Source organism: Notothenia rossii, assembly GCF_949606895.1.
Source record: "Notothenia rossii genome assembly, chromosome: 9".
Lineage (NCBI taxonomy): Eukaryota > Metazoa > Chordata > Actinopteri > Perciformes > Nototheniidae > Notothenia > Notothenia rossii.
The window spans coordinates 76,711,271-76,725,558 of record NC_136907.1 but is presented as its reverse complement, the minus strand read 5'-3'; the positions used below and the strand labels follow the sequence as shown (position 1 = coordinate 76,725,558).

Sequence of the window (14,288 nt, the reverse complement as noted above, 5' to 3'; positions counted from 1 at the left end):
TGCGTGATACACCGAGAGAAGAAGAACAGACTGTGTGATAACCGAGAGAAGAAGAACAGACTGCGTGATATAAACCAACAACAAATAGCGTGTTCCATTTTCACTCTACAGCGAGAAGCTCACGGGGCTTTCCCCAACCTGTGTCGAGAGCTGGAGTTCAATGAAATCTCAGATGTGTCTTCTTAATAGTTTGTTTGGGTCCCTCACTTCCGTTTCGCTTCTCATGCACTGATTCGCTAGCTGAACAGCCAATCAGAGTGACTTCTTTGGCCGACGGCCTTTAGCAGACGAATCGGCGGCGGAAGGTGTCGGCTCGGCCGAAAAGACACAACGGGGCGGGACACACCAATCCGAGTAGGGCGACAGGACGCTCATCTACGGCCTGACATCTATCGACATCGGCTTGGTGTGTAAGGAGCTTAAAGTAACAGACAGAGAATCAGCACTTTGGAAACAGGGCTGAACCAGAGGGGATTATGGGTAATGCTGCAATGATCTGTTTGGTGTTTCAGCCAATCAGAGACAGGTTCTGTATATATCTGAGACCTGTGATATATTGATGAAAAACAGTATCATGTATTAGGGGACCTTTAACCTCCGGCTCTCTCTCCCTCAGGGCGAGTGTTTACTAACTCGGAGGACACGGCCTGTCTGCTGGGGATGCGCCGCAGAGCCATGGTGTTCCAGCCCGTCTCTCAGCTCAAAGACGAGACTGACTTTGTGTAAGAAACACTTTCACTTTCTAGCAATACAGCTCCTGCAATTAATTGTACCACAAAGTGACTTGTAAAAATGCAGTATGTGAGAAATGTTCTAAACATTTTTAAAAAGATTGTCGAAAATATCATGAAAAAGTCCTTGTATTGTCTGTCAAGCATGTTAATAAAATAGCATGTTGAAAATATTATACAAATGCGTAGTATAGTTAAAGTATGTTGAATAATTTTAAACAGTTCATAGTAGAGTCTGTCCAAAATATCAAAGAAAATCATAGTCAAAGTGTAGTTGTCAAAACAGATATCACAATACATATCATCACAGGTAGAGTGAATGTAGAGTGAGTCTACAGGGGGTATAAAATATATATTATAATATAATATTAAACTCTTCTTGTCTCCTCAGCCACAGGATCCCTAAGGAGCAGTGGTGGCTGAAGCTCCGCCCCCTGATGAAGATCTTGGCTAAATACAAGACGAGCTACGACGTGTCGGACTCGGGTCAGCTGGAGCACGTGACCCGCGTCCGACCCAAAGAGAGCAAACCCTCCGAGAACATCTGAAGATCAGCTGCCGGAGGAGACGTCCAATCAGAGAGCAGCTTCACTGGAGCTCCTCCCCATGACTGAGCGACCTCTAGTTTTTGATTTTAAAAAGTCCGGTTACTATTCAGAAGGGAGCTTGTATTTTTGAGATGAGGGAAATGTAGCTGATTAAACAGTATTTGGAAAGGAGCTCTTTTCGTAGCTAGAGCTAAACGTTGTACTTCTCCTAGATACACAACGTTATTATAGACTTTAATATATAACAACTCCCTGTTATGTACTGTAAGAGTTTTAGTCGTGAAACTGACTGGCAGCTGAGCGTAAATCACGTGGCGAGAACGCTGAGGTCAAGTCCTGATTTTGTCACTTTTATTATTTTCCTCAGCACTTTAAGCCTCATATTTAATTTAATGTCCTGAAGCTGCTTTTAAAGATATAAGAAATGCCACGAGGATCACATGCTGTCAATATAACGCCTGCTAAATGTGTCTACCATCATGACACTCTGAAGTTTAGTGCGCCTAGCTGAGTGTGTGTCCTCTCACCTGCTAAGTGTGTGTGTGTGTGTGTGTGTGTGTGTCCTCTCACCTGCTAGTGTGTGTGTGTGTGTCCTATCACCTGCTAGTGTGTGTGTGGTGTTACTCTAGCCATTGTTCCACTGTGGGCTTTGTATATTTCTCCTGTCGTGCAAAGCCTGCTGTCGATGTAGTTTGGAGAATGTCTGAAACTTGTATGCAACATTTTATCTGTGTGTGTGTGTCCTGTCACCAAATAATAAAACATGTTTTGTGTGGAAAGTGTTTCAGTGAGATCTATCTGTAACTGTATTTGTTGTTTATGGGGTCAGATATATACAAATATATAAAAAAACATGTCTATTAAGTGTTTTGCTCAAAATACCAAACAGATCACCCATTCTAGCCATGCCTCATATCCCTCTATTTCACTTCCTGTTTCAAAAGTGCTGATTTGGGGAATAAAGCTTTAAAAAAATAAAAAATGGCTACAAAATAAAAATGGAGGGGGGCTGAGCTCATGCAGGACCCGGCAGCTGGTGGCCGTTTCTCAATCTCGAGGATACTGGCTTCCAAGCCAATATTTCAAGGATGCTACGTCATCAAGTGGCACAGCAGGACCGTTCCTATCTTCAGCATACTTGGAATTCCACCGAGGCCGCGTCCTTGGTTTGGGGGAAATTTCGAGGGTGCACCATAGACTGGGCTGCACATGGGGGCCGTTTCTCAATCACGAGGATACTTGCTTAGTAGCACATGTCTTCCGAGTCACTTGCTTCAGAAGCTAGGCAAGAATCCTTCCTGGCATTCGGAAAACGAAGAGTGGAACAGGCTAGCAAGTGTGCAGGTGAGCGTCATATGAGAGGCCCGCCTTACATTTTCCGCCACAGATTTGGGGAAATTGGTCCGTGCGCAAAGCATTGTGGGGATTTTAAGGACGCGAAGTCTACCCATGTGCAGCCTCGAAATTACCCCCAAACCAAGGACGCAGCCTCGGTGGAATTCCAAGTATGCTGGAGAACAGTCCTTCGGCGGCACTCGATGACGTAGCATCCTTGAAATATTGGCTTGGAAGCCAGATTCCTCGCGATTGAGAAACGGCCGGGTAGACTTTGCATCCTTAAAATCCCCACAATGCTTTGCGCACGGACCAATTTCAAAAACCCTTGCGGAGAATGGCTGAACCGACGCAGCATACATTTAAATGTAAGTATGTAGTGGCGTAGAACATGTGTTGGCAAATATGTTACTTTGTTGCATTTGTTATCACCAAAAAGGTGTTCCGTGAAAGTAAAGCAAGTTCATAATTAGATAGACATCGTGAGGTATTTATTTTCGGTACAGTTTATGTTGAAACCGTTAGAGAGAGTGGCACACTTGTTAGGCTGTTCCATTCTTCTTCGTTTTCCGAAGCCGTGGCTTGAAAGTGTACTTGCTTCGTTTCTGAAGGAAGTGACTTGGAAGTACGCAACTACCAAGCCAGCATCCTCGAGATTGAGAAACGGCACGTCTAAACTAAATACTGCCGTGATGAAACGCCATATCATGGATTATCAAGGATAATTTCTGAAACAGTATGGAGCTCAAAGGCTTTCTCTCTTGCCGGTTATACCACAAGGTGAGTTCCTTTTTACTTCCTGCTTCTTCACACACATGCTCTCCAGTACAGGTTAGCTCTGAGTGTTAGCGATGCTAATGTAAACACCGACCATATTACGTCCAAAACAGTCGGGCATTGTTTCTGATAGCAACATTTCTGATAGGGCCGTGGGTCCACATTTCAGATATTACGTCATATCGGACGCAAATCTGGATCAGCTCCATTGTAGCCCCGTTTTTAGAGATTTGGGTACGGAGGAAAAGAGAGATGGTTTTATTTTCTGACGCTGCGTGAGTTCCCGACACACCGGGGACACATCGTTATGTATAAAACACATCAAAAAGTGCATTTTGCATGATAGGTCCCCTTTAAAGCATATTATTTTCCCCGTTTGATTTAAATGAGTTTTATATAAAACTACGTTTCTTATATTATTGCAGAATAATGTGAAAGAGTCATTGTATGGTACGTAAAAAAATTGGAGGACAAAAGTAAAGTATTCTTATAGTACGTCAAAAATATTAAAAAGAGGTCGTAATACCGTGTTGAAAAATGTCATATAGGGTGTTTCTCAATGTCGAGGAAGGATGCTCCAGAGCCACTATTTCAAGGATGCTACATAATCGAGTGCCGCTGAAGGACTGTTCCAATGTCCAGGATCCTTGGAATTCTACCGAGGCCGGCGTCCTTCGTAGCGGGACATTTCTAGGCTGCACATGTGTATCCTCCGCGGTCTTAAAATCCCCACAATGCTTTACACACGGACCGATTTTCCAAAATCTTTGGCGGAAATCGAGCTCTATTTAAGGCGCACACCTGTTAGCCTGTTCCACCATTCTTCATTTTCCGAGGCTAGGAAGGATTCTTGCCTCGCTTCTGAAGGACCTGACTCGGAGGACATGTCCTACCAAGGAGGCATCCTTGACATTGAGAAACACCCATAGTGTAGTACGTTGAAAGTATCATGAAAAATGTAAAGTATAATATGTCAAAAAATAAAACAAAAGTCATAGTATAGTGTGTCCAAAATGTGTATAATATAAAGTCAAAGTCCTACTTATGTCCCAAAAACAAGTCATATTGTATTATATTCAAAGTCATATTACAGTAATAGAAACATCTGTTTAAGTCAATCTAATTGTTGGAGTGCTTGCACTAGTGACACCCATGTAAAATATTTTACGATCACAAAACAACAACAAGGAGACTCAGATTAGATTTTTCCAATATTATACTGTTATTTAATAATCAGATTTTCATAAATATGTACATAACAGAATATATCAAAGAAGGAAAAGTCATAATCTGCAGAGTCAGATTTACTAAAACACTCGTCTATCATCCTTCTGGTTTTGTGCACTTCAGATTTTTTTGCCACCATTTAAAAAATAATCCTAACAGGTTTTAATAATACATTATTTTACAATCCATGAGGGATCTTTTTTAATCGTCTCGTTCTCTGGGCCCAGGATGGCGACACCACACGTCCTCTCACCGACACCCAGATATCTGTGGGGGGAAAGCACCAAAAACACTTTATACTTAAATTTGAACTCATATAGATGCAGGATTGTTAGTTTTTAAATGTACTTTCTATCTGGGTTTCTTAACACAATTTGCATTAAAGTTTTTACCTCTCGGCGACCTCCACCAGACTTCTGTGAGAGACAGCGAAGAGCCTCTCTCTGTGACCCTGCAGCATCTCGTCTGTGACTCCACTCAGGAAACGACCCATTCCTGCCACACACACACACACACACACACACACACACACACACACACACACACACACACACACACACACACACACACACACACACACACACACACACACACACACACACACACACACACACACACACACACACACACACACACACACACACACACACACACACACACACACACACACACACACACACACACACACACACACACACACACACACACACACACACACACACACACACACACACACACACACACACACTATTTTTTAAAGACTAGTCTAAAGATCTAAACTCATAATACAAAGATTATGTTTTTTAACAACTGCAGATGATCATAAGGTGTCTGGTCCGCCACGTTGTCCAGTTGTTTCCACACAGTGGGGGTCTCACCTTTGCTGGCGGGGGCCACAGGTGAGTCCACGGCGGAGAAGACGGACAGTTTGGCCTCGTCGATGTCCTGCTGGGAGAAATCCCCCGACTTGGCCCAATCCACGCTTCGGCGAAACGCTGAGAGGGTCTGCAGGGAGTTCGGGTCCCTGAGGAGAGAGGAGATGTAACGTGAGGTCAACACTCTGAGAAACACACTTTGTTATAACCAAAATGTTAATCACAATTTAACAACGCCTAATGTGTTCAACTGTCCAAAATCATAAGATATGTATCCAACCAAACAAAGACGGAGGCATTGACATTTAAAAAGAATAAAACCAGAACATTAAATCTCCATTTTTGTTGTTTTGTGATCATACATTTTAATTGGGTGTTTCAAGTATTACAACGTATAATGCTTTGCCTTTTCATCTTTGTTTTAATACAGTATGACTTGTTTTGGGGAAATAAGTAGGACATTGACTTTATATTTTACACATTTTCAATTCTAAGCATAAGATCTGAGTACTTGTCCCACCTCTGCAAGAGACTAATTGTTGCAGCTGTAAAACCGTCCTCTTCCACCTCACCCCTTCATGACTGAGGTTAGATATTTGTATGCCATTATATCAACTGGTTACAGCAGGTATAGAACTTTATTACATGGCTTAGTTGAATACTCGATTCTGATTGGTCTATTCAGAACACGTGACACGTTGTTAATCCAGAACAGACAGACCGCTGTCAAGGACTTATTGACCGTTGTTAAGGACGCTCACATCTGCAGAAATAAGTCCGGTCGATGTAACTGTAAACAGTTTGGCCGAAAAGCAAACTGGGACAAGAAAGCAGCGGAGAAGTAACGGGGCAGAAACCCTCCTTTTTACGCAACGGTCCAGACATAGACATCAAACGGCAAAACATATTCAGTGTGCAGTTACTTTGGCATTAGGGCAGGGATATCTAGATACTTCCCAAGGTTTGACATAATGAATTGTGCTACTTTTATATACTGTTATCTGTCACTAATCATATAGTTGTTTCAGTCTAAAATGGCCAAAACCCAAATGTTCAATCACTCAAAACAACGATAACACTGTCTACTGGTAGTGCATTGATCTGCTCCCACCTGTATGAGTAAAAGGAGAAGAGTCCGCCTCCCATCCTGGCTCCGCCCCCATAAGCCCCGCCCTTCTCCCGGATCTCTCCGTGGAGAAACTTCGACGTCATCATCCTCGCCAAGATGCACAGACTAGAGAAAGAAGAGAGAGAGAGAACGTTTTTACAGAAAGGAATACGTTAAACCAGCGGATCCCAAATGCAAAACATTAGGATTTGTGTGGAAACATTTCATTATTAAGATTTTTTAATTTTTTATTTGAACCTCCTTTCCTTTCTGTTTCTCGATCCTCCTTAGCAACGGTCATTAGAGTCCTTGACAGCAGTCTGTTCTACTGGATTAACAATGGCTCACATGTTCTGAATTGACCAATCAGAATCGAGTATTCAACTAAACCTCCGTATTGTTTATGGTTGAATGTGGGCCGCGATTTTCATTTATATAGCACACTTTAAAAACAACGTCATCTCAAGGTGCTTCACAAAGCTATAAGGAGAAAATAAGAAAACTAATAAAATAAATAGTTATCTAAGGAGAATATTGAATACAATGTGGTAATATAGCATAAAAGGTTAGAATAGAAAATAAATCAAGTTAGATTCTTAAGTGGGCTCTGAGTTGAAAAAGGTTGTCATACCAACTGTAGAAATAATCATTCAACTCTTCCTTCCTCTGGATATGCTGCGTTTGTTTACCTGGCGTAGTCCTCGTGGGCGAACGGCACCGTGCGGATGCTCTCGCTGATGAAGTTGATGGGGAACGGCATCTGGAAGAACGTCTTCATCTGACACGGCTGGAAGTTCACCTCCTGGAGAGAGAAGAGAGAAGAGTTCAAACACACACTGATTCAAAATGTATTCATCAAGTAGGTTCGCTACATGTAAACGGGACTTTGAGTGGCATCATTTAAAACAAGCTATAATATTTCATCATATCGAAGTGTTATCTAAAATAATAGCAAGAATACAAATCTAAATTATGGTTTCAATAAATGTCGTTGCTTCTTTAAGCAAATACGATTTTTTTCAATATTTTAGATTTGACATTAAGATTTAGATTTATTTTAAGATTTGTTAAGCTTTAAAGGGCCCATGTCATGCTTCTCTGGTTATCACCCGTCCCCTTGTGTGTTATGAAGGTTTCTCTGCATGTAAACGGTCTGCAGAGTCACAAACCCTCAAAGTACACCCTGTAGGGAGTAAAACTCTAACACAGAGAAGAGCTGTCTATGCTGCCCCAGAACGCCTCGATGGAGATTTCTCTTTTTCCATTGTTTGCTTCCTGGGTTCTGTGACGTAACGACCAATTGGCGCTGTCTCGCAGACCCCACGCAGCAACCAGGAAACAACACCAGTAATCCAGCTCACACTGTCCGCTCCTCGAGCCTCAAAGGGCGGAGCAGCGAGCCCCGCATTGTCCCGCCAACACGGCACCCAGACCCCACGCAGCATTCTCATCTGTTTGTCCTTACTGGTGTCATTTCCTGGTTGCTAACAAACACCATTGTAACACATAATCACTGATGTTCAGCTGTAACGTTGGTGGACTCATCAGAACAGTGTGGGCGAGCTGACCAATCAGAACACACTGGGCTCACAGGGAGGGGGAGGGGGACAGAGAGTGAATACACATACTATACAGAGATGCTGTTTGAGAAACCAATGTGAGTTTGGGACATTGAACAATGTAAATCTATTCTAGTAGACCTCATCAATGGAAATATGATCAGTAGAAATGGCCATGACATGGGACCTTTCAGATTTATTGTCATGTCGTATACATAATAAATAAAGTGTAGTTATCAGGTGTTTAATAGTCTTATGGCCTGTGGGTTAAAACTGTCTCTGACCGTCTTTAATTCAAACTGTTTCAATGTTCCTTAGTCATCAGAAACTCCTGTTGTTTAAAGTAATTAAAGTAAAACCAAAAGGCATTCATATACAGATGAAACATAAATGCTTAAAGCTGGTTTATAATGAATGAAACTCACAGAGATGAGTTTCCTGCTCAGCCCGGATCCACCCTGCGGATCCAGAGGCCGCTTTAGGGAAGGAATATAAAAACATTTAGTAAGCAAAACAATAATATCATTTGATCCTGATCACCAACATCACAAATACTCTGACTTGATTTGCTCTCAAAGCCTCACCTCCATTATATTACTTCTGACAGGTTTGCGTGTCTTTCTGTTTCCAGAGACGTCCTTCATAAAACTCTCCAGCTGAGCCGCTGAGTCGGACATTTTCTGTGGAGTCGTGTTGATGGCACACCTTAAAGAGAAAAAGGAAAATACATGTATTCAATTAAAACAAGCGTCATATCTCACACACACACATCATATCACCCCCCACACACACACCATATCTCACACACACACATCATATCACCCCCCACACACACACCATATCTCACACACACACATCATATCACCCCCCACACACACACCATATCTCACACACACACATCATATCACCCCCCACACACACACCATATCTCACACACACACATCATATCACCCCCCACACACACACCATATCTCACACACACACATCATATCACCCCCCACACACACACCATATCTCACACACACACATCATATCACCCCCCACACACACACCATATCTCACACACACATCATATCTCACACACACCATATCTCACACACCATATCTCACACACACACCATATCTCACACGCCATATCTCACACACACACCATATCTCACACACACGTCATATCTCACACACACCATATCTCACACACACACACCATATCTCACACGCACCATATCTCACACACCATATCTCACACACACGCCATATCTCACACACACACCATATCTCACACACAAGTCATATCTCACACACACCATATCTCACACACACACACCATATCTCTCACACCATATCTCACACACACGTCATATCTCACACACACCATATCTCACACACACACACCATATCTCTCACACCATATCTCACACACACACACCATATCTCACACACACCATATCTCACACACACCATATCTCTCACACACCATATCTCACACACACACACCATATCTCACACACACACACCATATCTCACACACACACACCATATCTCACACACACACACCATATCTCACACACACACACCATATCTCACACACACCATATCTCACACACACCATATCTCTCACACACCCATCATATCTCACACACACCATATCTCACACACACACACCATATCTCACACACACCATATCTCACACACACCATATCTCACACACCATATCACACACACACACCATATCTCTCACACACCATATCTCACACACACCATATCTCACACACACCCGTCATATCTCACACACACCATATCTCACACACACCATGTCTCACACACACCCGTCATATCTCACACACACCATATCTCACACACACCCGTCATATCTCACACACACCATATCTCACACACACACACCATATCTCACACACACCATATCACACACACCATATCTCACACACCCATCATATCTCACACACACCATATCTCACACACACACACCATATCTCACACACACCATATCTCACACACACCATATCTCACACACCATATCACACACACACACCATATCTCTCACACACCATATCTCACACACACCATATCTCACACACACCCGTCATATCTCACACACACCATATCTCACACACACCCGTCATATCTCACACACACCATATCTCACACACACCATGTCTCACACACACCCGTCATATCTCACACACACCATATCTCACACACACCCGTCATATCTCACACACACCATATCTCACAGACACCTGTCATATCTCTCACACACCATATCTCACACACACCTGTCATATCTCACACACACTTGTCATATCTCACACACACTTGTCATATCTCACACACACTTGTCATATCTCACACACACCATATCTCACACACACCATATCTCACACACATCATATCTCACACACACCTGTCATATCTCACACACACCATATCTCACACACACCATATCTCACACACACCTGTCATATCTCACACACATCATATCTCACACACACCTGTCATATCTCACACACACCATATCTCACACACACCTGTCATATCTCACACACACCATATCTCACACACACCTGTCATATCTCACACACACCATATCTCACACACACCTGTCATATCTCACACACACCTGTCATATCTCACACACACCATATCTCACACACACGCGCATCATATCCCAACACACACACACACACACCTCATGTTGTCGGGGTTCAGAAGATGTTTTTTGATCCTCGGTAGAATCCGGATGACTGGACTGAGGTCTGACATCTCAGCTATCTTCTTCATAAACTTCACCTGACGATCAAACAAAACACAAAACAGCTGTTTCACAAACTGCTGGCACTGAAAACAAACTAAACTGTCTTGCATGAATACAATGACGAAGCCCAGTTCCTTAACGAGGTAAATATCATCTCAGGTAAAAAGGACCAATCATTAAATCACATTTCGGTGACGCTTTCATTGGTAAACCTTTATTGATTACCGTCAGGTGTCTGAGCAACAACAACCATATATCAAAGTGACTAACAAAACAATATATACACAATCAAATGATCCTGCTAGCTTTAGCTTTGGGTCAAACCTTTCTAAGAGCTAGAGACGGAAGTGAGATATATCTTTACCTGCTCCATCCCGCCGAACGTCTCCTGCAGATCTCCAGATGGAGTCAGGTGTCTGCATGCTCGGGTCATGGCGTACATGTGACCAGAGTAAGCGATCCCATTGGCCAACTCCTGCGCTGACATCATCACCAGCACTCTCAGGCGCTCCTCATCGTCAAAGTGGGGGCTGGAAGGGAAATATTGACTTATTTTAATAAGATAAGATTTACTTGTACGAGGGTCTTCAGCTCGCTCAGATGTCTGTTCTTCTTTTTATTGAAACTGAGTGGACTTTATGTAAATACTAATAGAGAGGCGAAGTCCCTCCCTTTCCGGGGGCGCTCCACGGGACCTTATTTGGGAAAAATTCAATGTCAATGGAGAGAGAAAGATTATCTCTCGATCCCGTTTGAATTGTGACACGAATTACACACATGATGTTTGTCAATTTAAAAGATAGTTTTGCAAAAAAAAAAAAAAGTGTCATAAAACTTTTGTGTGAAACCGCTCAATGAACTACCGTAATTTTCGGACTACAAGGCGCACCTGAATATAAGCCGCAGCAGCTAAATTGAATGATGTGTACATATACAAGCCGCACTGGACTATAAGCCGCAGGTGTTTTAATGTTTAATTACCATATGTAAGGGTTCGTGCACAGAGGGGATTGTCGGGAAAGAGATGGCTGTTTGAGGAAGCTCCCATTTATTAACATTTCAACAAACAAGTTGCATATTTGCATAACGTATTCAAGTGTTAGCATTTAGTGCAATAGTAGCTACAGAACATGTGCTGTGTAAACTGTACTGTATCACATAGCGTTTCAGACACACACACTTTTCAACTTTCAAACTTAAACGGTGAGCTCCCAGCGCACGTACCGGCAGTGATCTACAGCAGTGGTTTTCAACCAGTGGTACGGGGACAAACTGTCTCGCTCTCGTAATGTCTGTCTGTCTTGCTCTCGTTCTGTCTCTCGTACCACTCTCGGTTCCACTTTTACTTTTGCGCGCTACCTGTCTCACTCTTTTCCGGCCTCCAGCTTTTCCTGCTGGAACCCGCCGCTTAAAGGTGGGGGGCGCGGACCGGCCATAGAGCCCATAGAGTTAAAGGTGGTGGACTGTAACCTGTAAAATCCATAGATTTAGGAGTTCCCCTAGTGGCCGTTAGCTGTAAAATCCATAGATTCAGGAGGTCCCCTAGTGGCCGTTAGCTGGAAAAATCCATAGATTTAGGAGGTCCCCTAGTGGCCGTTAGCTGTACAAATCCATAGATTTAGGAGGTCCCCTAGTGGCCGTTAGCTGGAAAAATCCATAGATTAGCCGCACTGTTATATAAGCCGCGAGTCGAAAAATGGGAAAAAAGGCGCGGCTTATAGTCCGAAAATTACGGTACATCTCCCGTCTCGCACCACACACCAAGATGGCCGTCACGTTGGCACATTTCACTTCTTTCTTTCAGAATGAGGCGGAAAGTATTAAAAGAGGTGAAAATCACTCCAAGTCTGGGCATGTTGAGAGCTGCACACACACACAAGGGGAGTTAGTCAGTTCCGTAAGAGCCAGCATGCGGGACCGGGATTCTGGGATTTGTAGTCTTTCTAGTTGCGTATTTTTCATAGTCTTATATTTCAACAGTTTTACGACAAACTGTGACTTTTTTTGACATGGAAATTATTTTTTAAGATTGACAAACATCATATGTGTAATTCATGGCACAATTCAAACGGGATCGAAAGATACGTTTTCTCTCTCCATTGACTTCAATACATACTTTTTCCGAAATAAGGTGCCATGGGGCGGAAGTAGATGGGCGGGACTTCTCCTCTCTATAGCATATTAATCAGCCGAGTTGGAGGACGTACCTGTTGAATGTGTCGCTCCACAGCTGGAACATGTGAGGGAGGTTCCTCTCCAGGCAGGAGGAGAACAGGAGGACTCCCTGAAACAGAGACAATCAGAGACTTTCTTCACTAAGCTAAGGGCGGCTAATGTTGGGCTTGATGACGTTTAGTCGTCTCAATTCGACAGCTGTTAGCAACCGCTGTTTTTGAATTCACCAGTGGGGTATTTACTGATGTTACTGATTTTAAGTCGTAGGACAAAACGTTAAGATGTCTTCAGCTTGTTTTAACTACAGGCCTTATGTCAGGCTCACAACTAAAAACACATTCAGAAAAACATAGAGAAACTGCTTGATTATGACTCGGTTCCGGGGTTTAGGACTCATTCCTGCACCACTCCATAGGCTGAGAGCTGGGAGTCACACTTAATCTATATAAACTTATTTTCAAATGTGCATGTGTTTGGTTTTTTAGTAAAACACATGCATAAAATCAGCAAAATGTACACATTGTCCCTAATTGGCTTTAATGTTTTTTCAAGTAACAGATAAGGTGAACCCTGACCTGCTCGTACATGTCCAGCTGGGTGGAGTCAGAGGAGACGTGAGGAGAGACGGACATCCCCCCCGTCCTCAGCTCCTTCTGCTGAGACTGCTGCCTGTAGTCCAGACCTCCACAGCCCATCCTATAAAGACACACATCCAGTATTAAAAAGACACAAACAACGACAGTTCATCCATCTCAATCTGATCTAAATTCTTATGCTTTTATACTGTGGTGTTAGGCGATGACAGATGGACTCACTTTGTGACGACGCTGCAGAACAGCGGCACGTAGAGCCTGAGTTCCTCTGGCAGCGTGTTGAGGCTGCACATCGCTCTGAAGTACACCAGGCCGTTGGTCGGCTGCTCACAGAGCTGCAGAGGGACGCCTCCTGAAGGGGGGGGGGGCATGGAGATATTATTAAACACTGCTTACGGGTGATAACAAGGTCAAAAGGTTTTATTATCAAATGCACAATAGCTACAGTGTAGAAATGGCAGTGAAAATCTGTATTCCCAGTATGCTCAAAGGACACCATTACTAAGAAATCAAATGAAAAAAAGGCAAAGAAATGTAAATTAAAATAATGTTAAATGAAAATTAAGCCAATATAAAAGCAAAATATT

General features: G+C 43.0%; 2 protein-coding genes across 4 annotated transcripts in view; one reads left to right on the top strand and one right to left on the bottom strand.

Annotated features, from left to right (window-relative positions):
* The window catches only part of LOC307020229 (ATP-dependent 6-phosphofructokinase, platelet type-like), a 55,346-nt gene extending 53,288 nt beyond the window's left edge, over positions 1-2,058 (top strand). For all 3 annotated transcript variants that reach the window (XM_079651460.1, XM_079651462.1, XM_079651461.1), the window contains 2 exons: positions 617-722; positions 1,123-2,058. In XM_079651460.1, coding sequence (XP_079507586.1) covers positions 617-722; positions 1,123-1,279 — 263 coding nt within the window. In that variant the 3' untranslated portion in view covers positions 1,280-2,058. The remainder of the gene's footprint in view (positions 1-616; positions 723-1,122) is intronic.
* A 2,531-nt stretch (positions 2,059-4,589) lies between these two features.
* pitrm1 (pitrilysin metallopeptidase 1) overlaps positions 4,590-14,288 on the bottom strand; it is a 26,655-nt gene continuing 16,956 nt past the window's right edge. Inside the window, exons 8-19 of the mRNA XM_079652143.1 lie at positions 13,924-14,053; positions 13,684-13,804; positions 13,141-13,217; positions 11,298-11,463; positions 10,868-10,968; positions 8,745-8,865; positions 8,586-8,636; positions 7,291-7,403; positions 6,605-6,727; positions 5,497-5,642; positions 5,011-5,113; positions 4,590-4,885 (exon numbers count right to left, since the gene is read on the bottom strand). Coding sequence (XP_079508269.1) covers positions 4,792-4,885; positions 5,011-5,113; positions 5,497-5,642; positions 6,605-6,727; positions 7,291-7,403; positions 8,586-8,636; positions 8,745-8,865; positions 10,868-10,968; positions 11,298-11,463; positions 13,141-13,217; positions 13,684-13,804; positions 13,924-14,053 — 1,346 coding nt within the window. The 3' untranslated portion in view covers positions 4,590-4,791. The remainder of the gene's footprint in view (positions 4,886-5,010; positions 5,114-5,496; positions 5,643-6,604; positions 6,728-7,290; positions 7,404-8,585; positions 8,637-8,744; positions 8,866-10,867; positions 10,969-11,297; positions 11,464-13,140; positions 13,218-13,683; positions 13,805-13,923; positions 14,054-14,288) is intronic.